Source organism: Macrobrachium nipponense, chromosome 7, assembly GCF_015104395.2.
Source record: "Macrobrachium nipponense isolate FS-2020 chromosome 7, ASM1510439v2, whole genome shotgun sequence".
Taxonomy (NCBI): domain Eukaryota; kingdom Metazoa; phylum Arthropoda; class Malacostraca; order Decapoda; family Palaemonidae; genus Macrobrachium; species Macrobrachium nipponense.
The window spans coordinates 101193685-101221479 of record NC_061109.1 but is presented as its reverse complement, the minus strand read 5'-3'; the positions used below and the strand labels follow the sequence as shown (position 1 = coordinate 101221479).

The 27795-nt window shown below is 38.1% G+C and overlaps 1 protein-coding gene across 1 annotated transcript in view; it reads left to right on the top strand.

Annotated features, from left to right (window-relative positions):
• LOC135217083 (TBC1 domain family member 16-like) overlaps positions 1-27795 on the top strand; it is a gene marked incomplete in the record, with an annotated part of 154700 nt that overhangs the window by 73558 nt on the left and 53347 nt on the right. The window contains 3 exon segments of the mRNA XM_064252770.1: positions 5696-5918; positions 20640-20727; positions 21002-21177. Coding sequence (XP_064108840.1) covers positions 5696-5918; positions 20640-20727; positions 21002-21177 — 487 coding nt within the window.

Below are 27795 nucleotides of genomic sequence, written 5' to 3'. Positions count from 1 at the left end.
AACTCAAGATGATTACCAGAATGTATGATGAAATGTAAAGGGCAAACAATAAACCATCTGTGGTAGAACATCTTTCCAGGACTTGCTAAAGAAACAATATGAAAGATATGTAGAGATGATTTTATACATAGTATTGAATTCCAAATAAATGGCTATTGTATTCAACAGAGGGTGGGAGACACTTTTCAAATTATTTATTATTATTATTATTATTATTATTATTATTATTATTATTATTATTATTATTATTATTAGTATTTTTATTATTATTATTATTATTATTATTAATTATTATTATTATTTTTTTATTTTTTTTTTTTTGCGCTATCACAGTCCTCCAATTCGACTGGGTGGTATTTATAGTGTGGGGTTCCGGGTTGCATCCTGCCTCCTTAGGAGTCCATCACTCTCCTTACTATGTGTGCCGTTTCTAGGATCACACTCTTCTGCATGAGTCCTGGAGCTACTTCAGCCTCTAGTTTTTCTAGATTCCTTTTCAGGGATCTTGGGATCGTGCCTAGTGCTCCTACGATTATGGTTACGATTTCCACTGGCATAATCGCCCATATCCATTCTTATTTCTATTTTCAGATCTTGATATTATCCAGTTTTTTCCCCTCTCTTTCTCTTCAACTCTGGTGGTCCCCCATGGTATTGCGACATCAATGAGTGATACTTTCTTCTTGACTTTGTCAATCAACGTCACGTCTGGTCTGTTTGCACGTATCACCCTATCCGTCCTGATACCATAGTCCCAGAGGATCTTTGCCTGATCGTTTTCTATCACTCCCTCAAGTTGGTGCTCGTACCACTTATTACTGCAAGGTAGCTGATGTTTCTTGCACAGGCTCCAGTGGAGGGCTTTTGCCACTGAATCATGCCTCTTTTTGTACTGGTTCTGTGCAAGTACCGGGCATTATTATTATTATTATTATTATTATTATTATTATTATTTTTTTTTTTTTTTTTTTTTTTTTTTTTTTTTTTTTTTTTTCCCCGCTCTATCACAGTCCTCCAATTCGACTGGGTGGTATTTATAGTGTGGGGTTCCGGGTTTGCATCCTGCCTCCTTAGGATCCATCACTTTTCTTACTATGTGTGCCGTTTTCTAGGATCACACTCTTCTGCATGAGACCTGGAGCTACTTCAGCCTCTAGCTTTTCTAGATTCCTTTTCAGGGATCTTAGGATCGTGCCTAGTGCTCCTATGATTATGGGTACGATTTCCACTGGCATATCCCATATCCTTCTTATTTCTATTTTCAGATCTTGATACTTATCCATTTTTTCCCTCTCTTTCTCTTCAACTCTGGTGTCCCATGGTATTGCGACATCAATGAGTGATACTTTCTTCTTGACTTTGTCAATCAACGTCACGTCTGGTCTGTTTGCACGTATCACCCTATCCGTCCTGATACCATAGTCCCAGAGGATCTTTGCCTGATCGTTTTCTATCACTCCCTCAAGTTGGTGCTCGTACCACTTATTACTGCAAGGTAGCTGATGTTTCTTGCACAGGCTCCAGTGGAGGGCTTTTGCCACTGAATCATGCCTCTTTTTGTACTGGTTCTGTGCAAGTGCCGGGCATTCACTTGCTATGTGGTTTATGGTTTCATTTTTCGTATTGCACTTCCTACATATGGGAGAGATGTTATTTCCGTCTATCGTACTTTGAATATATCTGGTTCTTAGGGCCTGATCTTGTGCCGCTGTTATCATTCCTTCAGTTTCCTTCTTTAGCTCTCCCCTCTGTAGCCATTGCCAATTGTCATCGCTGGCTAGTTCTTTAGTTTGTCTCATGTATTGTCCGTGCATTGGTTTGTTGTGCCAGTCCTCTGTTCTTTCTGTCTTTCTCCTGTCTCTGTATATTTCTGGGTCTTCGTCTTTTTTATTAGTCCTTCTTCCCATGCACTCTTTAGCCACTCGTCTTCACTGGTTTTCAGATATTGCCCCAGTGCTCTGTTTTCAATGTTGACGCAGTCCTCTATACTTAGTAGCCTCCTCTCCCTCCTTCCTTTCGTGTTATGTATAGTCTGTCCGTATTTGCTCTTGGGTGTAGTGCTTTGTGTATTGTCATTTGTTTCCTGGTTTTCTGATCTATGCTGCGGAGTTCTGCCTTCGTCCATTCCACTATTCCTGCGCTGTATCTGATTACTGGCACTGCCCATGTGTTTATGGCTTTTATCATATTTCCGGCGTTGAGTTTTGACTTGAGTATCGCCTTGAGTCTCTGCATATATTCTTTCCTGATCGTGTCCTTCATCTCTTGGTGTTTTATATCTCCTCCTTCCATTATTCCCAGGTATTTGTATCCTGTCTCATCTATGTGTTTGATGTTGCTCCCATCTGGTAGCTTTATCCCTTCAGTTCTCGTTACTTTGCCTTTTTGTATGTTGACTAAGGCGCATTTTTCTATTCCAAACTCCATCCTGATGTCCCCAGATACAATCCTTACAGTCTGGATTAGGGTATCTATTTCCTTGATGTTCTTACCATACAGCTTGATGTCGTCCATGAACATCAGATGGTTGATTTTGTTGCCTCTTTTCTTGAGTTGGTACCCGGCATCCATCTTACTGTAGTACTTTTGTCATGGGAATCATTGGCTACTACGAAGAGTAGTGGGGACAGTGAGTCGCCCTGGAAGATCCCTCTCCTGATATTAACCTCTGCTAGTCTTATTCCAGAGCTTGTAAGTATTGTATTCCAGTTGCGCATGTATTTTTGAGGAAGCTGATGGTATTTTCCTCTGCCCCATATATTTTCAGGCATTCTATTAGCCATGTGTGTGGTATCATGTCGAAGGCTTTCTTATAGTCTATCCATGCCATGCTTAGGTTGGTTTTCCTTCTCCTACTGTTCTTCATTACCATTTTGTCTATCAGGAGCTGGTCTTTTGTGCCCCTACACTTCCTTCTGCAGCCTTTCTGTGGTAAGGGGATGGTGTTTGTCTCCTCTAGGTAGTTGTATAGCCTTTCACTGATGATACCTGTTAGTAACTTCCACATTATTGGTAGGCAGGTGATAGGCCTGTAGTTACTGGCTATATTTCCCTTACTCTTGTCTTTTTGTACTAAGGATGTTCTTCCTGTGATCATCCATTTGGGTGCTTGGTGATTTGAGATACAATGCTGGAGTTGTTCTCTATTCGTGGATGTAGGGCCTTGAAGTTTTTGAGCCAGTATCCATGGACTTCATCGGGACCTGGGTTTTCCAGTTTGGCATTTTCTTTAGTTGGTGTCTGACTGTGTCTGTCGTGATCTCTGTGAATCTTTGTTTTATCTCCCTGTTTCTTCTTCCTTGACTTCCTGGAGCCATGTTGCATGTTTGTTGTGTGATACCGGATTGCTCCATATGTTTTCCCAGAGTCTCTTACTTGGTTCGGCTTCAGGAATTTCTGGGTGGTTGTCTTCCCCTCTTAGTTGGCTGTATAGTCTTTTCTGGTTGGTTCGAATAGTTTGTTCTGTTGGTATCCCTTATTCCTGTTCATGTACCGTTGGATCTTGTGTGCTTTGGCCTTAAGCCTCTGTTTTACATCTTCTATTGTGTTGTTAGTTCCCCTCTCTTGTACTTTGTATTTCTCGTTGAGTTCCTCCCTTGTTTTCTTGTCTTCTTAGCCTTTTTTCTGCCATCTCTTTCAGTTTACTCAAGTCAGATCTCATCACCATGATTTGCTTTTCCAGGCGCCTTTTCCAAGGAGGTTGCTGTTTTGGTTTCTGTCGGGTTGGTTGTGACGGTGGTGTTGGTGTTCGAATCCCCATCAGTTCTGCTACTAATCTTGCTCCTGCATATGTCAAGTTATTTGTTTCTGTGATACTGGTGGTGTGTATTAGGCCCATTATTTCATTGACCTCACTGTTTTCTCCCTTAATTTCTTGGTGTTGTAGGCTTTCATGGAAGGGATCTTTGTTCTCTCTGTATCTGGGCTCCATCATGTCTAATCTTTTCTACCCATTCCGTCCTCTCTGTTACTTCGTCGGTGTTTCTTCGTGTGTCGTTGTTTGATACTTCATCCTCCCTGTCGTCTTCTGTGGCATCGTCTCTCAGTTCGTCTTCGTGTAATTCGTTGTCGTGTGACATTTCCCTTTCCAGTTCTTCTCTTTCTGTTGGGGAGAGCCAGTTCTTTTTCTTTATGTTCCTTACTTGGTCTGCCAGCCTCTGCTCTGTTTGGGGGTGTTATTCCTCTCATTCCAGATGTTGATCAATCTTCTTCTATATCCTCTCTCGTCGGGTTGCTTCTGATGTAGCATCTCCATATTTCCTTATTTCTTCTCTTGTCCATTTCCTTGCCTTTTTGCTGTAGCTCCACCAATCTCAGGCTGTTGATTACTTTCGTTATGGTGATCAGTTGCTGGATGACGACCTCCAAGTACCTGACAGTCTTCCCCTTCAATTGGGTTGAATACCTGGTTGCCGGACGAAGCTCCTCTGTTGCCAGAGGTTCCATTTACGTCGTTGTCGTTTATTCCTTCATTTCTTTCCATCATTGCTGAGTTTTGCTATTTAACCCATAGCTGGACCCTACCCCATCAGGGATAGGTACTCATTTACAGCTGAGTAGACTGAGGAAATTATGGTGAAGATCCTTTCCCAAGGAATCAACGCCGAGGAGAGCGGTCACCCATCCAACGACTGACCAGCCCCAATGTTGCTTAACTTGACTTAAGTCTATTGAAGACCTAACCAACTCCTCCACGGCGCCACATTTTATTATTATTATTATTATTATTATTATTATTATTATTATTATTATTATTATTATTATTATTATTATTATTATTATTATTATTATTTGAAAAGATTGAGCAAAGCAAAGTTGGAGAGCTAGTTTGAGGATACCAAAGGGAAGGAATAAAATTTAAAAAAGGGAGAAAGATTGTTGTTAAGTTGAGATGCTAAAATAAAAGATGAAACCTCTGTATTGCTACAAGAAGAGAAACTTGCAGATTTTGCACCATCATTTTCAATTGTAAATTTATGGGAGCTATTTAAGATTGTAGTAGTTGCAGGTAGAAAAGTCATTTTAAGATTCTATTGCGTATTCAAAATCTTATTTATTTTTGCATTATGCAAAGAACAGGTTTTATTGAGGTATAAAGTTAAATCTGTACAGTAGCACTCCTGTCTGGCTTAGAAATTCATAATGCCAGAGTGTGATGAATATGTCAAGACTAAAGCCATATATCAGGGATTATGCTTTAAATAATACACACTGTAGGTTATCAACATATATTGTGTTACTTTTTTTGTTTTTGTTTGGTAATCTAACTGCAGTTCTTTTATACTTGCAGGTATGTTTTTTCCTCTTTTGTATTAATGTTTAGTGTCACAGCATTATATAAATTTTCCAAAAAAGCAGCTTTTTATTTTGTATCTACAGTTGGGTGAGGGACGCTGCCTACAGAGTGTCTTGTGTGGTGCATTGTAGACAGTAATACAGGTTTTTTGTGCTTCTTTTTGAACTCAGATGAATTACCTTTTGTATTTATTCTTCATGTTTGATTTGGCTTCTTTTATGCTAGGTGCTCAACTTCTCTAATGTCAACTGTTCCAGTTCTTGCTCTTCATAAAAGGACAAATCCTTCCAACAAGCACTGTGAATTTAGAAAGGCAGTTTAGTGGTCCCTATAAATTTTTGTAAACAATATTTTATGCTTTTACCAGAAATTACAGATAAATGTTTCTTTTATTGACAGGCCAAAGTAAGTCCTTGAGGCTTTTCTTCAGTGACAGAGATCGCACCTGTGGTCAGCTTGTAATAGCTAGTCAAGAAAGTCAGTATAAGATCTTCCATTTCCATTATGGAGGGCTAGATAAATTGGCATCAGTTTTTGAAGACTGGAATTTCTTAGTGAAGCCTAGAGATTATGAAGATGGTAGAGTGGCAGATTCTGCTCTCAAACTATTTTTAGTTTGCAAGTAAGGCTACTATATTTCTTAGCAATGACAGTTTTTCAGTAGTTTAGTAAGGACAATTTTGCAATAGTAGTTTCATACTCTGTGGTATTAGTCTTGGAAATTATGATAAACTTGAAATTTTTAAGTTCTCTTGTGATATAACTGTCAAAATTGTGTTCATATGAATTACAAAATTGATTTTTCAATACAAACTTGTCACTTGTATTAAATGTCCCACCTGCCAACCCAACCAATTACTAGCAGCTTACAGCCTAGATTATATGAAAACTGAGGTGAAAACTGAGGTTGTTGCCTACCTGGAACACGGGATCCTTGAGGATGTATGTGCAGTGTGGTTTTCTAGCTTGCAGATGGTTTTCTTCTTGAAAGGCAGGATTTTCAGACAACCATGAATGATGGATGGTGTAAGTGTTGGGTGTACTACATATTGAAAAAATTAGGGTCCTAAAGACATAACGTATGTACTCTTGTAATGCAATCTTGCGTATCATGCAACCCCCAAATTTTCATACATAAAAAATTATTTTGTCATGTACGTATCTCATGTATCATGCGAGGAACTTTTTTTGAAAGATCAAATTACAATAGACTAACCTCTTTTCCTCCATCTCTTATACCATATTCTAGTTAAATAAGCTAAAAAGTAAGAGAATGATAAAAGTATCGTTAGTAATTCTATATTCGTCATGTAAACATGTACAGCCATAAACAACTAAACGAGAATCAGCCGTTTTGCTGTGAAGAACTGAATTGGATAACAACAGCTGTTTTGTTTGCATTTGAGCCATCGTATGATAGTAATTACCATAGTCATGTTACAAATGACGTTAAATAGAATAGGACTGGCATATTTTTACATATTTACTTTATACCTTATTCATTATGGAAAAAAGATCAGCAAGGAAATATACTGCTAAATTTAAGCTGCTAATGACTATAAATTATCATGTATCGACAACTTGGATGAAACTCCCTTAAACTCTTCGATATGCTATTAAACTCAGCCATAAATATAATTGGAGAGAAAATTATTTTAATCAAAACTGCTGGGCATAAAAAAACACATTTTACTGTTGTATTAATGTGTATGGCAGATGGGATGAAACTGGGTGGTTTTTTTTCACTTTTATTAGAAAAATAAACTATACATATTCAAATTTAACAAATACTACATGAACTGAAAGGCAGACTCATGCCAGCTGACAACTTACAAAAGGAAATCAACTCGGAAACAATTTACCTCGAGCTCCCAAATACACACAAAGACATTGAGAAAAATCTTATCAAAACACCCTTGAAAATCTCTCAACAGTGGCCTCAAAATTACAGTTCCATATGAATTCTTACTTCTGAATCATCAAACTACATCTTGACTGACAGTCAACTAAGCCAAACCTCAGATGGCAAAAATACAAAAGGATTAGAGGTAAACACTTCATGGATTCTTTACAACAAAACAGGCTCTTGGCTGAGACAAATATTACGCAACTCTACATCAATTAAGCAAAGACAGTTCCCGGTTATCAGTGGGGGTTCCGTTCCCAGAGGTGTGCCGATAAACAAAAACCGCCGATAACCAGATATCGGCGCCATAAGTGCCATAATGGCACCATAAATCGCCGAGTTTTGATTAACGGCGGTTTTTGTATATCGGCACACCCCCCGAAACGGGACCCCCACCGATAACCGGGAACTGCCTGTACTTATTTGATGAAGAGTTGCGTAATCTTTGTCTCAGCCAAGAGCCTGTTTTGTTGTAAAGAATCCATGAGGTGTTTACCTCTAATCCTTTTGTATTTTTGCCATCTGAGGTTTGGCTTAGTTGACTGTCAGTCAAGATGTAGTCTGATGATTTAGAAGTAAGAATTCATAAGGAATTGTAATTTTGAGGCCAATGTTGAGAGGTTTTCAAGGGTGTTTTGATAAGATTTTTCTTAATGTCTTTGTGTGTATTTGGGAGCTCGTGGTAAATTGTTTCCGAGTTGATTTCCTTTGAAAGTTGTCAGCTGGCACGAGTCTGCCTTTCAGTTCATGTATTTGTTAAATTTGAATAGTTTACTTTTCTAATAAAAGTTATATCATGAAAAGGAAAATTTCAAGTTATGATGGCACAAGGCTCTTTACATTTGCACTGAGGGAACAAGGTTGGTCTTTGATAGTTTCTCAGCTCTTAAGTCCTGGTGTATAGTCCCAGAAACAAAAGACTAATGTCAAACCTGAGTTCTTCATTCAGTTTTTGTGTCAGCTCAGACTCTGCTACACCCTGACCTTAAATTGTTAGGGTCAAGGACTGCTCCTCCAGTCAATCTGATATCCTCCCAGAGCATTCTCTTTCCTTAAATCTCTGTACTGCCAACATACAGAGGATCCCACTATGTGAGAGACCAAGGAACTATTAACAGAAGCCATCACTCATTTTGTCTTGAAGGGACTTCACACTTCACTTTGTTTTGGTAACGAAACACGGGTACATTCCAGGGCCAAACTTATGGCACCTCTGCCGATAACCATGAACTTGGCTCATTATGGCTCTTTAAATTGCCGATTTCATGGTGCTAGACAGTGCCGTTAAACCGGATCGCCAATAACCAGGGAGTGCCTGCACCCTTAAGAAAGCAGCAGAGGCCGCTCTGCAAGCCTCGATGTTACCTCATATTCTACTCAAAATCTCCAGTTTGGTTAATTTATCAAATTTTCAACCTCACAAAAAGGAGGGTTCCATTAGTTTAAGTGATCCAATTTATACAACCTATTTAGATGTCAAGGATTTTTCTCTAATCCTTAAGAGCCAGGCTAGAAAAAACATCAGCAGCTCCATGTGGGGCCTCTTTTTACAAGACAATTGTAAATTGTATCATGTTGTACTTGGTTTTTCTAATATAAAATTTTATTTTATTTTGTAAAATTTTAATTACAGCTCACATACTATCATAACGGATAACTAAAATCAGTAACAAATTCTGGTAATAGTAAATTTGTTGTAAACTATTTATGTAAATTTACTGAGATTGAAGATGCAGTCACTTTTTTTATTATACACATTTTTGATGATATTTTTCTGCAAAATTACAATTATAACTGACAGACTATCATAAAAGATAAGAACTAAAACCAACAGGAGAGGCAGTACATGCTCCTTGAAGTTAAGTACACAACTAAATCATGAGCCTCTTAGAATCAGCAAGCTGAGCCAGTCTAAAAGTTGCCATTAGTAAATTCATGGGCTATTGAAGTAGTGGAACCTCTTTCCTGCCTGAATTCCCCAAAATCGATGGTGCATAATATTGATACTCACTAGGAGGTAGGCTGTCCGCCACTCAAAACCTGTTATGTATTGTTACTCACATGAGAGTATCCATCCATTAAGGGTTAACATATCCACAAAAAAAGGGAATGTACAAACTCGGCCACCTGTTTTCTCTTTAGCTCACTAGTCCTGAACATTGTGAACAACTGTTGGGAAATTTGATTTTATTTAGAACAGTTCTTCAGATTCCATGTGGAAAGGATGTTCCCTACCTCCTTTGGCTTGAAAGTTCCGGCTCCTGAATACAAATATTATGTCCCTTTTGTGTTTGTAGATGATATGACCCAGATCTTATCCTCATTGGGGTTGTTTGTTAAGTGTCTCTACTGCCTCTCATATCAACACGGGAATCATGGAAGGCCGTCTAAAGACGTTGATGTCCATGGGACTTCTGGGATGGATAAAGAAGAAACAAACCACAGGCTCAGGTCAAAAACTGCCTTGGGGGTCAAAAACCCTTGGGGGAAGGAGAGCAAAGCAAAAGTGAACTCTCCAATGTGGTCAAAGATAGACTGGAGCGTCATGAGGTTCCAAGCCTGGTTGGTGACCAGCATCCACCTTGTGTACATGAGTTGCCAAATGCCACAGATTCCTCGCTTTACAACCTTTGATTGTTTTTAACCGGGTTCCGCTAGATCATCTCATCCATGTAGGCAATTACGTATGTATGTCTTCACAGCTGCAGCCTCTTAGATAGCAACTGCATGTCTGGTCAGCCACGAGTCATTCTCATAAACAGTGTCACAAAAGAACCTTGTTAATGTCAAACCTTGTGGGAACTTTTATTGATTAAGGCTATCATGTCCAGCCAAGTCCTGAAGGATGGCCATAAGGGCAGAACTCCCTACACCTATCAGTAAAATTTTGGAGTCAGGAATAGACTGGTGAGCTGGAAGTTCTAGAGGTCAGTTGTCAAGAGGATGGAGTGGGTCACACTCATCCTGAGCTGAGAAATAAAGAAAAGTATCTCTCTAAAATGGTACTTTTCCACACATGATGGATGCAGAGAGGCTCACAATATCCTATCATTTCTAAACTCACATCCAGCATCCTAGAGGATATATTCCACTTTACTTGGATTGCGTATCCTAGGATCTCATATTTTTTTCCTACTTTGTACTGACCCATACAACATTGGTTAGATCTGGAACTCCAGGTATCTCCCAGAGGTCTCTGGCTATATTTGCAATGAATAAGCAAAGATTATTGTGCAGACTTCTGTAGCTGCTGGGGAGACATTCCACATATGAGGAGCCCCATCAACCTCAGGTTTTGTCAATTCCAAGGGAACTAGGAAGTTTGACTCTTCTTATTTGGAGGTTCCTGTCTGTCTGGATAAGTAAAATTCTACCAGTTGTGATTATGCTGAAATTTCAACGTTCATTTTGTTCTCTTACACAGCAAAGGTCTTATGGAGATCAGGTCGTTGATGCCATAATGAGACAGTCTCTTTGGTTGGAGCGTTTGAAACAAGCTGATGAACTGAGTGCTCTCCATAAGTCTCTTATCATAGGCTGGAGGCAAAGAAACCTCAGTGCCCTTCACCTTTGTAGAAACAAAGAGGATCAGTACTTCACCCGAGCAGAATGATCTGTCAGTGTTTATAATTTATAAAAATCTGTAAGTAATCCAAGCTGTCTCTGTACAGGTTTTCACAGGACCTAAAAAGAAATACGTCTTTGCTCTGGCTCAAGTAAGTTTAAATGATGACATAAGGTCATTTTTTTGGCAGAACTGCTCATCTTAGCCTCTCTGTTTCTGTTCTTTAGGAAAGGTTTTGATACTTAAGTATTGAATAGTGACATACGGATGTTGAATATTTCTATACTACTGGTGAGTTGGGGAGGAAGGCAAAACACATGACCAAATCTTGTACAAAGTAATGTATTTGTAAGTGTTTACATAATAAAAATATGGAATGTTAGTCCATATATATAAAAGTCTAAAACTAAAGAGGTCAACCAGATTGCTTGCAGGAATGTGATCAGACTAGAGACGCTAAAGATGACGTATACAATAAATATGTAAGCTAAGATAACATGCCGTCACCTGTAGTCATTCAATTGTTTATAAACATTAGTCTAAGCTCCCTGGCTTGAGAAAACTACCCGACCTATTATTCAAACGGCCTACGTGATCTGTAGCGTGTCTCATTTGATTGTGTGTTCGTATGAAACTATGTCATCTGATAGTATGTTTCATATTTCGTTCCCGAACTACTGTCTGTTCCTTCATAACTTGTAACAGAGATGGTAGACAGGCAGAACAGAGTTAGCTATCGTCATTAGAAGACCTGTACCTCTTTACCTAAGCTTTATCATGTAGAGGAATAGGATTAGCCATCATCATTGGCAGAAGCGATCAAGCTATCGTCATAGAAGACTTGTACGATCATACCTGATCTTCATCATGTAAAACTTCAGAAGAATATACTATTTTTATACCTTGTGTTTTCTACAAGAACCTCACCGAACCATGAGTTTAACACATCGTCGTGAAGATAATACCGACTTCGTAAGTGATCTACAAAACCCCAGACACTCCATTGAAGATGGAAGTGCAATACCAACCGACTTAGCGTATAGATTATCGCTAGTCTAACATTACCTCATAGGGCGCCTTATCATACAAGGCACAAGCCCTAATATTGGTGGCCAGCGGACCAGAAGAACTCTACAACGTCCTACGAAGAAAAAAACAGAATAATAAATCATGAAGTCAACGACGACGAAGCAGCAGATTCTTCAAGCACCTAGTATCATCATTAGTGAGGCGACTTCAGAAAACAACAAGATTCGTCAAGCAACTTAGTATCATCGTTAGTGAATAACTTCAAGAAACAAAACCGACGTGTCCTTTTCCTACGGCAACGGAAGCTTCGTCTCTCATTAGAATCATTCAAGAAAACATCGTTAGTGAGCGTTTCCGGCACTGCAAGAAACAAACCGAACGCGTCTGCAGCATCGGATTTTTAAGGGCTCGAATCATCGAAACAACGCGCACGGGGGAAACTGAAGCCAAACCAGGTCGTCCGCTAAATAGAGAAGGAGGACCAGGGCCGTGTGTCGTTATCGGAACACCGTGACTTCCCACAAAAGCAAGCTAAGTACAATTTTTTATTCATTTGGAGTAACTTTGAGTGTTTCCTTTGCAGGTCGAATTTCGTTATTCCTGTGGCTGAAGTTACGAGACATTCTTAATCTTACTTTTTTACAGCAAATGATCTACATCATTGAGATTTCGCTACTGCGAGTTTTTTATCTTTGAGTGTCTGTTTCCAGAAGTTCTACTGAAATATCATACTATGTTAATTTTATCATTTTGGGTGATTATTAATCCCTTACGTAACAAATCATATTAAACAGTGAATATGCGTTTACGCAGTGGACGTCTGTATTTATACAGATGCATGGATAGGGTCGTTCAAGCCCGTAGTAGATTAGAAAAAACACACAAAACACAAATGGAACACCCGTACAAATCTATATAAATTAGAGGTAACACTATTTCGGGTCATGACAATAAATGCTCCTTTGCAAAGTCCCGATCGCAGTTTTAGCCTTGAGTTTTTTTTGAGTTATAAAATATCGAACCTCAATGACTCAACTTAACTTTAAAAATATGGCTGGATTGCAAGGAATAACATGTCTGTAAAAAAAAAACTTTCATCAGGCTAAATGCGCTGACCAGGATCCCTCACTATTTCAAATTTTAGCAAAGAATGAAGTACAAACAGTTAAGATTGAATGCAGTAGAGATAACTCGTCTTAATTAGTAATCGCTCAGTTCCTAATAGTTCGTCATTCATTGCTTTATACGTAACCAGCAACATAATGCTAAAAACACACAATACGTTGCCGATGGTAATAAAGAGAAGGATATCCTAATTATTACAAAAAGAAATAGAAACAGTAGCCCGTTCAGAATCAAACAAGCAAACTCGGTGACTGTGTCACCTAGTCAAGCGGTCAAGGTTAGTTAAATCTGCCGAGTTTTCAAAGCGAAGCAAATTCCACACAATAAGCGACTCTAGCAGAGTGGGGAAAAGCGATGTTGGTTCATACATACCGATATCTTTTTGAACTAAAAAGGATTTTTCCTATGCATCACACGACAGTATCAAGTAATCAGAGCAGGTTCTAGTAATTTTAATACATTAAGTTATAATAAATACTGGTGGATTAAGCCCGACTGTACGCGCCGTAAAAATTAGAATATCTTATTTATTCCTTTAGTACAATTAATTACCAGTATTTACGGACTCACCGTCTGTTGTTCGAACTTCCCTAATGAGAAGTCCGGATAAGCGAGCGTTTACAGATACCTCTATAGTTATAAAACACATTGATCTGTATCTAGTGTAATTGTAAGATTCATCTAGGGGTATACAAAATATTATCTTACATCCTGCAAAAAAATAAGGCGTGTTTATCAAAGGAAAATCCTATAAACCTTCAAATATATTAAAACTCCGTTTGAAACAAAAATGAGACAGTTAATCAAATAATAACTTATATAAAGGAACTATACATTTGTCTCATAAATCGTAACATTGTTCAAATGACCCAACAGAATTCTCCCACAACCGCAGTCGTACTTTGCACGCAAAAATCTCGAGAAGCATGCACCCTCGAATGTCTTAGTGCGTGTAAAAAGACTTTGCTGGGAAATGAAATTTTTAATCCTTCCCGACACACTGAAATATAACGATTTCCGCGAACAAAGCCCTAAAAGTATACATATCGTGGATACGGAAGTTATAAATATCGCATTTTTTATTGTTGCTAATTTTTAAATCACGCCAACCAGTCGTGGATGAATCTCTCTGATAATCTATCTAAAGTAATATCCGTAAAGTCATTCAAGCAGAGGTGATTCAGCAGATTTTTTTTTAATTTTCTACCTGAATACCAGGAAGTTTCTCCACTGGCGAGTGATCTCTGGAAAAAAACGGATGTAATTTAACACAAAACACGGTCTAAGGACAAACATAAAGCTATTTACGTACCTTCGTATAGATTCTCAATGAAATTTCAAAATAGAGATAAATGACGAAGTTGAAAAAAGTTAGTAATAGGAGTCATTAGGAAATCAAATAAGCCCATATAATTTTTTCCCTAATTCATGCATAAAAGATCGGACTTGGCGTATCTGCGTAGATTTCTGATGCTTAAACAAGGAAACGACTCCCGATAGTTTCCAGTGCCAGGTACCGACGACATCTTACTCTGTTAGGTTAGAATAATTTTTTTTTTTTTTTTTTTTTTTTTTCTCACCAACTTGGACTTACTTAAAGGCTTTTACCTGATACCATTACCTAAGTGATTGTACCTCATATACCGTTTTCAGCACACTCAGGGGACATTATCAATTTTTACATATGCCTCTGGCTTACGTTGCGCCCCAATTACAATATAGTGTTTGGAGACTTTTCTTTAGGGGATAACCTACATGCCTATATGGATGATCTTGTAATCTTTTCTAATACCTTAGAGTACATTCACATAAAGTAGAGCTAGTGCTACAGAGACAAAGACAAATAATCTCAGAGTAAAATATCTAAATGTGAGTTTTTTAAAACCGAACATGTTTATCTAGGTTTTATGTGTCTGGTCAAGGTCTTAAAAGTAGTCCATGGTAAGGTGTCGGCTATTCATAACTTTCCGGTACTTATTAACGTAAAAGGGGGATACAGCACTTTTGCGCTGTAGTGGGTATCACAATCGTATGTAAATAGGTGACTCTTCAATGATGACAGCTCCTTTAACAGATCTTACGAAGAAGAGCGTAGATTTATTATGGTCTGAAAAGCATCAACAGGCGTTCGATATCTTAAAAGCGGAAAATGCAGCTTACCTAACTTAAAAATCCCTGATTTAAATAAGGAATTTTTTTTATTGCAACAGACGCCTCAGACCAAGGGGTAAGAGGGATACTACTTCAGTAATATGATAAACAGTTCTTCCCTATAGCTTTTATTCACGTAAACTAAAGCCCTCTGAAAGTAAATATGCAGTAATAGGCAAGGAAGGGCTAGGTATCTTTAACACTAGTACATATTAAGTTCATAATCTATGGCTATCCTGATAAAGTCCTTACTGAACATGAGTCCTTTACCGAGTTTTTCAAAGGCTTTAATCACAGTCCAAAAGGAACTCGGTGACAAATGATCATTCAGGTCTTTGGAGCCAAGATAAGATATCTACCTGGGAAAGCAATTATCATAGCTGACGCATTATCCCGCAATCCCGCACCATACTGCATAGAACCATTAATTAGACTAAAAAATATAGAAACATCCGTACCTATTGTTAAAAACCGTATCTAAACAAGAAAATTCCTTAACCCAAGAGATCGCGAGCATTGAATATCTGGGTTGGAGCGCAGAACTGTTACAAACTGAACAAAGCAAGAGTCAACAGACATAACCCAAACAATAAACACTTCGGACGGAAACAGAGTCAGCAGCAATAAACACCAAACAATAAACACTTCGAAACGGAAACAGGGTCAGTGGCTAAGAAAAAACAATAAACACTTTTGAGCAGAAACCCTAAAGCAAAAGTACATTTAAAGTATGTGTATCAGAATAATGTAATCAAATGTAATATTATATGTAGGTCTGTGACGAGGAAAACCCGAAGAACACAGCAGATGACTAACGACCAGGTAGTAGTAATAATCTTTCTCATACCAATCGTCATAAACTGGTTGCATTCCGTCATGCAGGGTTCCCTCCTTTTTCACAGAAAGCCAAATCACTGTTTTCTGGCCTACAATGCTTACAGATATAAAAAGCACATAACTAATTGTAACACGTGTCATGAAAACAAGGGATACACTAAGACACCTGTCAGTTTAGGGGCCTATCCTGTGCCAAATCAATCCTTGAAAGAATATACGTAGAATTAGTAACAGAATTACGAGTCTGACAGAGGGAATAAACACTTCTTAGTGTTAATAGTTCCTTGACACGTTGTATAGAATTAATAGCACTAAAAACAAACACCGCAATTGAGTGCGTTACGAATATATAGAGTGCTAAATCAGTAAATATGGAATTCAACACATAATAATCTGTGACTCGGGTGGTGTAAATCAATAATAATCTCCTTAACACGTGGTGTGAATTCCTTTCCATTAAGAAAAACCAATAATATATTTTATCACCCAGAGTCAATCGTTTGGTAGAATAACGGATAATTAAATAGGAAGTGTCAATGTCTTACGAGTTACAACTCGTGCTGTTGGATCCGAAACTGGATTATAGCGGTTCTAGCGGTTTTAAATACCTTTATCATTTATATCTTGTATCTATAGAATTGATGCCGCAAGTAGCCTTATACGGTACGCCGCTAGAACACTTTTCCACATATTCAAGCCAACCATTAATTTATCAAATATATATAAAAAAAATATATAAATAAATATATAAAAAATAAGATAAATATGGATACAAGTGGAGTCAATATAATACACTCCGTAAGAAGTCGGAAGGGTTACAAATTATAATAAAAAAGGGAATCACGATAAAATCAATAAGCAAAACGTAACCATAGATAATTAAATATCCAAATATATATGCGTAAAGATTTGAACTCTAACTTAACGCTTTAGTAATGACAAATAAGCTAAAAGTTCAAAACACATCCCACCAAAATCTACTGACATATTGTCTGTCCCGGTGATTATATTCGTAGTCAAAAAAAAAAAAAAAAAAAAAAAAAAAAAAAAAAAAAAATTAAAAAAATAAATAAATAAATAAAATAATAATAAATAAAATAAATAAAATAAAATAAAATAAAAGAGATTTTAAAGTCAGGAAGTCTAGAAGTGAAAATGTTATCTATGAAATAATCCTATATGAATCTTATACAGGGCTAATAATATATATATTTGTAATTTGATGGAAACCTTTTTCATATAGTTTGAATAAGGAATATTTATTTAACATAATGCCAACATGAAACTAATATATTGTTCAATTTTGGTACTGTTGTTTTTTTTTTTTTTTCAGACATTCTTCTCATGCGGGTGGAGAATTAAAACACTAAAAATATCATTTGAAAATACTAAAGTCGTATCTCTTACAGCAAGTAACGTAACTCTTAGCTGGCTGAGAGCAATCTCCTGCCAAGTGACGACGTCATCATTGCCGTATCAGCATTTGTTCCTTTTAACCTCAATAATCTGCTTACACAGCTTCATCTGTGTGTCGTCTCTGCTTGCAAAAGCAGATTGACTGGAGAAAGGAATGCTTAGTTCATGAACTTCACATGTGGTTCATAGGTCACATGACAGGCCACATAACATATTCTTATCCGTGTGTGTAATGCAATTAGTTAAGGACTTGTAATCATTTTAAAATTAATGAACAATATAAGCAAATAGAATTTCTATAACAACAAAATGAATTAATTTTTTTTTCTGAACCTCATAGACAATTAGAGTCAATAATTCAGCTTATGACATGGGTAAACGGACATTTAGAATTATCAAGTTGTGGATAAGAAATATTTACTTGCAACATTAGCCTATTACAATTCAAGTAAATCATTCATGGGAAAAATGTCACATTTTCTTGGAAAACCCAAAGTTTATATAGAAATTAGTTACATAGTGGGTTTTTTTCGTTGCATCTCCTACCTATTAATAATGTTTTAAAAGTTAACCTCAGAGGATGCGCACGAGAAAATTGAATATGAAACTTTTGTTAGGGCACATAGAATCATGATTAATCTTCTCTTTGACTCTTATGTTGCCTGGCAATCTTACAATTAGCTCCGTTTTCCACTTCTTTGTCTAGTAACTTACTACCAGTAATATCGAATTTTCTTTGAGATTCGTATTGATATCTATTTATTTTTTATAATTATGGATATTTTTACGAGTCATCATAGACCTGGATAGGTTCACTCATTGTTAATGCCATGGATAAAAAAGTTTGTACAGCGGACTCTTTTGAATTCCGAAATATCAGCGAATTCATGTGGGTTAAGTCTGGTCTAAATGGCTCTCTTCCCTCCCCTGTATTTGGATGTCGTCTGAATTTACTTTGCCCTTGTGACAAGTATAATTTCACTTGCAGGCTGATTAATGGAACCTGGTTACAGTATCCTGCAGTACGAGAGTTTCACATAGCAACTTCAAAAAATCGTTCGTCGCTGCGGATGACTACAGTCAAGTAACAACCGCCTACAATGTGAAAGGAATTTCATGGACTTCTTCGACCGACACCGTATCTCGTCGTTAATCTCGTTTTAATGCGGAACGCTCCGGCGGCTGTCGGAATTCGACTACAAAAGGGACATACTTCCGACAATTACGACCCGAAGGATATTCAACTCTACTTTGCCTGGCCCCGAAGGACTCGTGCTGGGATGTTTTTTTTTATTCATCGCGAACGTAATCGTGTTGCTTAGGATGCAGAGAATAAGTATGAGTGCAATACGAACGTTGGAACCCGCCCAGGCAAATTTTCCCCTTGTTTTAACCATTGAAAAAGGCCGTTTCAATTGGCTATAGGTGGTTGTCTGGAACTGTGTAATGGACGAAAAGTTGTTCGAAAGCTAGTTAAAAGTGAAGTAGTATAACCTCGGTCATGTATCCTATATATATGAAGTGTCATGTATCCTATATATATAAAGTATCATGTATCCTATATATAATTGATCATAAATAACAGAGTCGAAATATATCTTTGCGTGTACGCAATAGGAATCTCTTATATAAATGATCATAAATAACAGAATCTAAATATATTTTTGCGTGTACGCAATAGGAATCTATTTAAAGTGCACATATATTAATCATAATTTTATGAATCCATATACATATGTATAAACAAATCAGGTAGCCTATAATCAATCTGTTACCTTTTATCATACCAATATCTGCAGTTATTTATGAGTTAGTATATTGATTAATGAATCAGATATATAACATTTAGCATAAAAATCAACGAATCAATCAGCATAAACATTAATAATTTTATCAATTCATATATGAACTTTTTTATCAGTTAAAATATGATTTTTATCATGTTAATCTTCATTCTATGCAATTATCAGAGTACATTAGTATTTTCTGTAGCATATGTATCTTAATGAGATGAAGTGAAAAACTGTATCATTATATATATCATGTGATCACTATTATTTACCAATATCATTGTTTTATATTTTATTACTTGAATCAATTCATGTACACCATGAATTTTTATTTACTTATATATATATATATATTCACATAGTGTCTGTATCACACTCCTATAAGTCAAATGCCAGTCAAGTTTGAGTAATATTCAGTAGTTGGTTTTGGTAGCTGACCGAGCTAATGTAAGTGTTTACATAATAAATATGGAATGTTAGTCCACCATATATAAAAGTCTAAAACTAAAGAGGTCAACCAGATTGCTTGCAGGAATGTGATCAGACTAGAGACGCTAAAGATGACGTATACAATAAATATGTAAGCTAAGATAACATGCCGTCACCTGTAGTCATTCAATTGTTTATAAACATTAGTCTAAGCTCCCTGCTTGAGACAACTACCCCGACCTATTATTCAAACGGCCTACGTGATCTGTAGCGTGTCTCATTTGATTGTGTGTTCGTATGAAACTATGTCATCTGATAGTATGTTCATATGTTCGAACTACTGTCTGTTCCTTCATAACTTGTAACAGAGATGGTAGACAGGCAGAACAGAGTTAGCTATCGTCATTAGAAGACCTGTACCTCTTTACCTAAGCTTTATTATGTAGAGGAATAGGATTAGCCATCATCATTGGCAGAAGCGATCAAGCTATCGTCATAGAAGACTTGTACGATCATACCTGATCTTCATCATGTAAAACTTCAGAAGAATATACTATTTTTATACCTTGTGTTTTCTACAAGAACCTCACCGAACCATGAGTTTAACACATCGTCGTAAAGATAATACCGACTTCGTAAGTGATCTACAAAACCCCAGACACTCCATTGAAGATGGAAGTGCAATACCAACCGACTTAGCGTATAGATTATCGCTAGTCTAACATTACCTCATAGGGCGCCTTATCATACAAGGCACAAGCCCTAATATATTTACAATACTCACCCATTATATACGTATATCAAATGTCCTATCACCCAGCCCAATTGATTGCTTACAGCTATAGCTTGGACTATGTGAGAAGTAAAGTTCTTTGCGCTTGCATTTTGCAGTTGTCCAGCTGCAGTGTGTCCAACTGGAGTGTGTAGGATTTGTAAGAACCTGAATGTGGCTTATGTAAGTCATGGATTTGTACTGAAAGCATTAGTTTTTAAAATCCTGCATATTTCTTCAATCACTCCTTATGTTCTTTGCTGAGTTTGGTTTTGTGGGTACCATTTTGCACAGAGCATTCATGACATCCACATTATTTGCAGGCCACATGTGAGTGAATCTGAGTTGCATCCAGAAGAAGGCCAACATGGATGTGTAGATGCCGATTCTTGGATCACATACTTCAGTGAGGTTAGTATTTATTTGTATACCAGTTTATATAGACAGTAGCTGAATTTATATTTTACATACAACCTGTAGTGAAGTTGGCTTAGATACTCCTTAAAATGCAGCTTGCTGTTTCCTATGCTTTCACCTTCACATACAAATACAAATGTGCACTTTAGTAAATTATTTAAATGTTCAATTTGTATAACTTTATACTTGAGTAGGATGGACTTACAATGTTTTCATCTTTAATAATTTCCATGAATTTGTAATACGTAATTGTCATTTTTGTTAACAGGAAGGCTTGATAGAGGATGATTTGAAGCTGCGCAGAGCAATTTTCTTTGGTGGTGTTGAACCCCAATTAAGGGCCAATGTTTGGCCATTTTTACTTCATTATTATGACTACAGGACAACTTTTGTGGAAAGACAAGCCATTATGGAAGAAAAACATCAACTCTATCAGAAAATCAAGTGAGTCAAGCTTTTGGCACTTTTTAAACATTTTTATTACTTTTTAAATTTTTTTTATTATTTTTAATTTCACTTTGACTGTTTAGGTGGTGTATTTAACCTTTCAACAATTATTTTTTGCAGCATTCAGCTAAATTCAACAAGTTTTTAAATTAAAGAGTAACTTAATGAAATAGTTTCTCAGTAGCAAACTCTTTACTTGATAAGAACCAGTAGAATTTATGAAAATACAGTAGACCCCCTGCATTTGTGGGGGATGGGTACCAACCCCCACGAATAGCTAAAATCTGTGAATACTTAAAACTCTTCCAAAAACACTTAGAACTGCCTACTACTCTTTTGATAGTTAAAACACAAAAACCCTCTAAAAATGCTCATACTACCTGAGTATTTTAAGATTTTATAAAAAAAGTGCATTTAGTCATGAAAATTATATGAAAATACAGTAATCTGTGAAAATTTCTGTGAAAAATACTGCGAATAGGCAAATTTTCCACAAATACTAATGGGTATATACAGTCCATAGAAAAATTCCACGAATAGGTGAGTTCACAAATCATGAGTTTGTGAATCATGAGTCCGCGAATAGCAGGGCTTGACTGTATTTTAGTTTGGATATGAATTTTGACAACCTTTTATAAAGAGTTACAATTTTTGTTTGGAAACTGTACTTTGATCTTAGTCACTTTGTTGTTTTTGTTGTACCCAAACTGAATTTTTCAAGTTTAATAAAAATAGGTTATATTAAAGAAAGAGGGTTAACAGCAAAGTATAAATAAGTTATGGATTTATGTATTACTAAAAATAAAGGCACTGGGAACTGGACTACAGTTAGATGAAGAGAGTCTTGTGTACACCATATTCAGTACTACTGGCAATGTGACAGATATACAAATACAGTGTGTACAAAGTTTTGACAGTACATATGCCAGACAAGATTCTAGTCTTTCGTTTGAGCTTCCCTTGTCAAGTCATCTTACAACGTGTGAACGCCTTGGTTGCAGACCGAGATGGCTCTCTGCGATCCACTAGTTCATCCAAGTTTCCTCCTCCTCCTCTCGTGTGGCATAGGAAGTATTACTCCACCAATGTGGTTCAGTAGATGTCTTGTCACCTTAATCTGGATGCGATCTGTCTTAAACCTGGTTTGACCCTGGATCAGGTTAGGTCTGAAGGTCCTTCTTTTTTGTCACGAGACGTTAGCTATGGATCAAGCTGAGGGAGGTTTAGTCAGTGCTTCCTCCTTGACTAGGTTGTTGCAGTCTGGTGCAAAGGCTATTTCATATCAGGGCCACCTTAGTGCAACCTTGTGGGCCAACCCTCTCCTGGCCAGGAGGGACGTGGCCTTATTGAAGTTGGCGGAGTCAGTGGACTCAGAGTCCTTGTTGGCTCTCTAGAATGGGGGCCTCCTTGATTCTCAGTTACTGTTCCCTAGAACTGAGTTAGAAGATATGATAAGGCACCGATTAAGAAGTCAAAGGTATCTGCTACAAAGGTATCCCCTGCGACTTCCAAGGATTCTTCTCTCTGCATTAGAACCCAAGGGAGAGGTGGTTACACTAAACATAACATCATCTTGTGCAACTCCTGATACTTCCAACGACGAATCGATGGAAGAAAAGGAAGGAGACAGAGGTGGAATTGCAGCAGGGGGAGCATTTCTGGAAGAGGATGAAGCCGAATTGTGTAAACAAAGAGAAGAAAAATCCTCCCAAGAAGGACAAGTAGAAATTTCGATGTTCCCTCTTGTAAAACAACTTTCACATGACATTCTGGGCAAGGATTAGTAATGGTACAATAATTAGATCGGTACCTACTGCATGTCAAATGGGGATCTGTAATCAAAGCAGCCAAAAACCTGGAGCACAGAAAACACTGAATGCTTGGGCACACGTATTGATGAGGCCGTGAAGACTCTGAGAACTCCATGACAGATCACAAACACACGCATAGACACAACTGTAAAACACAAAGAATCATGGGCAAAAAGCAGCCAGCTTGAAAGGAGAGCAAAAGTGTCTACTCTCCAAGGCGGTCAAAGAAGGACTAATGCGTCAAGAAATGCTGTGCTTGGTCGATGACCAACTTCCACCTCGTATACGCATGAGTTGCCAGATCTCTGTCGCCTTCGGTTCATGACAACAGATTCAAGACTTTTTCTATCCCTTCAGTTGGAGAGTTTGTTGGTATTGACCATGAAGAATTACTTTTATGTCCCATCAGGTCACTGTGTAACTGTCTAAAAAGGACTAAACATCTCAGACTGGGTTGTTGAAGACTTCTTGCTAGTACTGGCTGGAACAAGAAGGAAGTGGTCTAAAAGACTATCTCCTTATGGCTATGTTAAGCAATCAGGCAAGCCTACAGTTGTTCACATTCAGATGCCAATAAAGTGCATGCATGAGCACATGATGTTAGGGTTCTAGGCCCTTCCATAGTTCTCAAAAAGAACTTGTCAGTTCAAAGGATTTTGAAGGCTGATACATGGCTACACCAAACCACCTTCACATCCTTTTATCTGCAGGACATTGCCCACAGATCCATTGACACTTTTTCCTTGGGTCCGATGGTGGCTGCTCAACAAGTTGTGTAGCTCATACAGTGCTCCTGGCAGGATAGTTTGTATCTTTCGTAAGATGTTTGTTTTGAAATTGAGAGTGAACAGGATGACTAGTCTTCTTCATTTCTCTTTCTTTTTCTCCTCGACCGAGAGGCAGTGGAGAGAATTTAATCCATCATGCGCTGGAACTGGTCAGATACAGGTGAGAGAGCTCCATTCCATTGTTTTTTTATTGTTCCCTACACAATGCAAACTATATGAAAGCGAACGTAATTTATTTGAGATGAATATTACCTACTGTTTAATTTAGCTATACCTCCCCGCTGATTAGGCGAGTTGGCATTCAAACAAAAAATCAAATGACTGCCTGGATGACTGTCTAGTTTACCTGTTCTCTACCAGGTGTGTTTCGAATGTTTTAGCTATTGACAGAATTCTCCTTGCCGCCATTGCGGCTAGGCAATTGTTGGTATTCTATGAACTTTGGCTGTTTTACACCTGTTTATGGTATTGTTATTACATTTTCCTAGGATATCTTCCACCGGAAGCAAAACCAGTAACATCAGGCTATGTAGGAATGTTTTTGGTGCAACCAGGATGTTGAAATTGGAAGCTGATCAACATTCCTTTGTACTTGCAAGGGTACAGTGTGTGATCTTGGAACTACTAGATGTGAAGAATGTAGGGAATTGTTCTGAGAAATTTATGCCTGAATATGTCAGATATAGGAAAGATGGGAAACTTAATAGATTGCAAAAGCAATTAGTTAGGTCAGGACTTTAACCTGCCAGGCTATCCCTACTCAGACTAGGCATTTTAGTTGGCTAGTATTGACTTCCTTTGTAGCTCCGCCTTCTGCTCCTCATTCAGTTCAGGAAAAGCGTAACAAGAAGTTAGAACATTAAACCTATTTTTAGTTCTAATATTAGTTGAACTGAGTTCGTGACGGGAACATTCCGAATCCCTTCATAGTGTGTGCTCTTTTTCGCGTTCCCTGTTAGAAGTAAGGTGTTGTTGCCCTCGTCTGTACATAGCCCAAGCCTAGAACTACCCTGCGACAGTTGGTAGTGTCCGCTGCCAGGGAACTGGGTCGGTTCTTGGGACAATGGGATTCTGTGCCCTCCAATACCTACTTTGCCCTTTTCATGGTCTGAATTTTGTTTAAAGCATTCGCCAAAGGACCGTTAAAGCGATTGCCTAGGACTGTTAAAGCGTTCACATAAGGACAGCTTCGGTAAGCATTAATGCTTGCTCTGTAGGCGCATTCTGTCGTCTTCGACGCCTAGTTAGAGGTGTTAGCATGCATAGGTTTAATAATATATAATATAGGTATAGATACTTTATTGAGATGATAATGTATCTGTAGCGAGTTCTACACATTTAGATATGTCGACTCAGTCAACTGTTTATCTCTCTCATGTTTGGCTTTGGGTTATTCTAAATTCTCGTTTGCTAGCATATTCTTTTTCTTCATAATGCTTGTGTTCATTCTTTGCTTGCTCCCTCTTTGGCTATCAGCAAATCTCATACTACTGCCTCGTTTAATGTTTCTCTTTAAAGTCTACACTGTCTGTAGTATCTAAAGTTCTCCCCAAGTTAGATATTCTAGCTTCTGAGATTTCTAACTTAGTTTCATATAGGAATGCTTTCAAGTATGTACGATCACTTTTGGACGAGGCGGGAAAGTCGTTGTAACTCCTCTCCCACTGCCTCACACTTCTGGCGCCTTGTTCTCCTTCCCTCAGTTGACTCGTGTGGACTGCAGATGTTGTTGACTCGTGCGGACTTGGCCAAGTCCTGAGTTGCTTAAAACTGTCATCCTCTCATTGAGTTGTGGTGGATGCGATACAGCACTCAGCTGCTGTCACCTCTTATCGACAAGTGTCACTTTTTGTCGCCAAGGGTTGCGGAGAAAGAGCAATCCTTTAAGCTCTTTTGTTTACCTCCTGTTGCCAGCTGTCTCCTCCCGTCGCCCGCTGAAGGAAGTAGAGTTTGAATGGAGTTTGAGGAACTTGTTCGGGCTGGTCAGTGTTGTTGCAACAGTACGCCTTGCTGTATCCTCATTTTGCTAAGGAAAGAGGCCACATAGAGAATATGCCTTAATTGTCTTAGCATATTTCGGTGCCCTCTAAATATTGGAGAAGAGAACCAATGCTTTCTCCAATTAGAGATAATTTCGTAACTTTTCTCGTCCTTGGACGCACAAATCTCCCTTTGGGTCTGCCTTGGCTTGTCGTCTTGTGTCCTTTAAAGTCGCGGAGAGCCGAAGGCTGCCTCTTGTTGTACAAATGCTTATTGGTCCTTAAACCGTCTTTAGTTGGAGGTTTGCGTTCTTTTTCTTTCCTGTGGGGAAATGAACTCGAGACTGACAGACATGCTGATGGATTTTCAGTCTAGCTTGAGGTATTACCTTTTAGCTATGTTGCCTCGTCTCTGCGACTTCTTGGAGAGGTGGAGACGCCAACTCAGCGATTTTGTGTAGCCAGCTTTAGGGTTTGTTGCCAGCTGGAGTTTTTAGCGAGGAAACAAGCAACTCATTTCTGATGCTGCAGGGTAATATCCTCATGCTTATACTCCCTTGGTTTGGAAGAAGTGGGAACACTTTCGCTTCCTGCCTGATTATGTAGCTTGGTTTAAGGCAATAAGGGATTATCTATTGGTAGTCTTGTTTTATACCTTTCGGGGATAAGTGCAGTCTCAGGTTCTGGGATATGGACAGTTGCAGCCTCCTAACATGCATGGAGAGACTTGGGACCAGTACGGTACATGGTGGAGACAGTGAAGGGCAATTGTGATTCTTTTTTGGTTGTCCTCCACTTGTTTAATCTCCCTCTTATAGCTTCCTTTGTCTTCAGCAGAAATCTCTCATAAGTCTCTTTTTAGTAGGAGATCGTATATAGAGGGAATGATGGTCCAAGGGTAATTTTTTAGGATGAGCTCCATAAGTAATTGGAGATATTCTTGGACGTTTGGAGACTGAATAACAGAAATTGTCTGCCCACATACTTGTTGGATTTCTAGCATGGTTTTAGTGCCTTTCCAAAGAACGGTCAGACTTGTGGTACACATTCAGAATGTATTCCACTTAACAATACATTCACAGTCATGCAGGTTCCTTCAAGATGTTATTACTAGAAGGTATTGCTGTTCTGTCCACTTTGTTTGGGTTAGTGTGCAGCCCTGTATAAGTTATGTCAGGGACTTGTTGCCCATTGGTGGATGGTGTCGACTTTAGGAACAAGACACTTCTACTGAATCAGTGATTCGAGTTGGCCAACTCTGTCAACAGTATTCCAAAGGCCAAGGACCTGTTGCTTCTTCTGGCCCAATTTCTATGCATTATATTGTTAATTCTCTATATCCCCATTCTTATCTAGTGATGTGGGGATGATACTTAATTATGCATGCTGCATGCTTATCAGTCAAGATGAATAGGCATGTGCTGCTTGAAGAATTTTAGGCTTGAAGGAAACTTTCCATATGGTAGGGGCTTTTTCTCTTTAGGAAACATGGCTTCACAGGATATTTTCAGATAATCATGCTCAGTTAATGTACAGTTTCAGCATAAGAATTAAGACTTACAAAAAAAATTCATTAAATTTGTAAGTAATCCAGAACCAACTTTGGCTCCAGGACTGTAGGAGGGACTCTGTAACCAAGAATTGTCCATTTTGTTCTTAAACCTAAGTCCAGGTTTTGATCTTTTCCCTCTGTCATGCAACACAGAGTTTAACTAGTGTCATTACACTTTCATGCAACATAGAATGGTCAACTACACCTGGTAAAACTTTTTAGATGTCAGGGCAGTGGAAAGACATCAGGATGCTTAGCAGGTTTATTCCCAGTCAGAAACAAAGTCTTTGTGGGAAGTTTGCTGCTTTGAGTGAAATGAAACAAACGTATTGGTTTGATCATTCATTCTGTGGAAGGATAGTGCTTTAGCAATTGGGGATTCAGGAAGAACAACTGCCTACAAGGGCCTTTACATCCGTAAGTTTGGCACTTGGTCTGGATTTAAGGAGCACTCATTTAGACTTCCTAGTATGTAGATGAAGAGG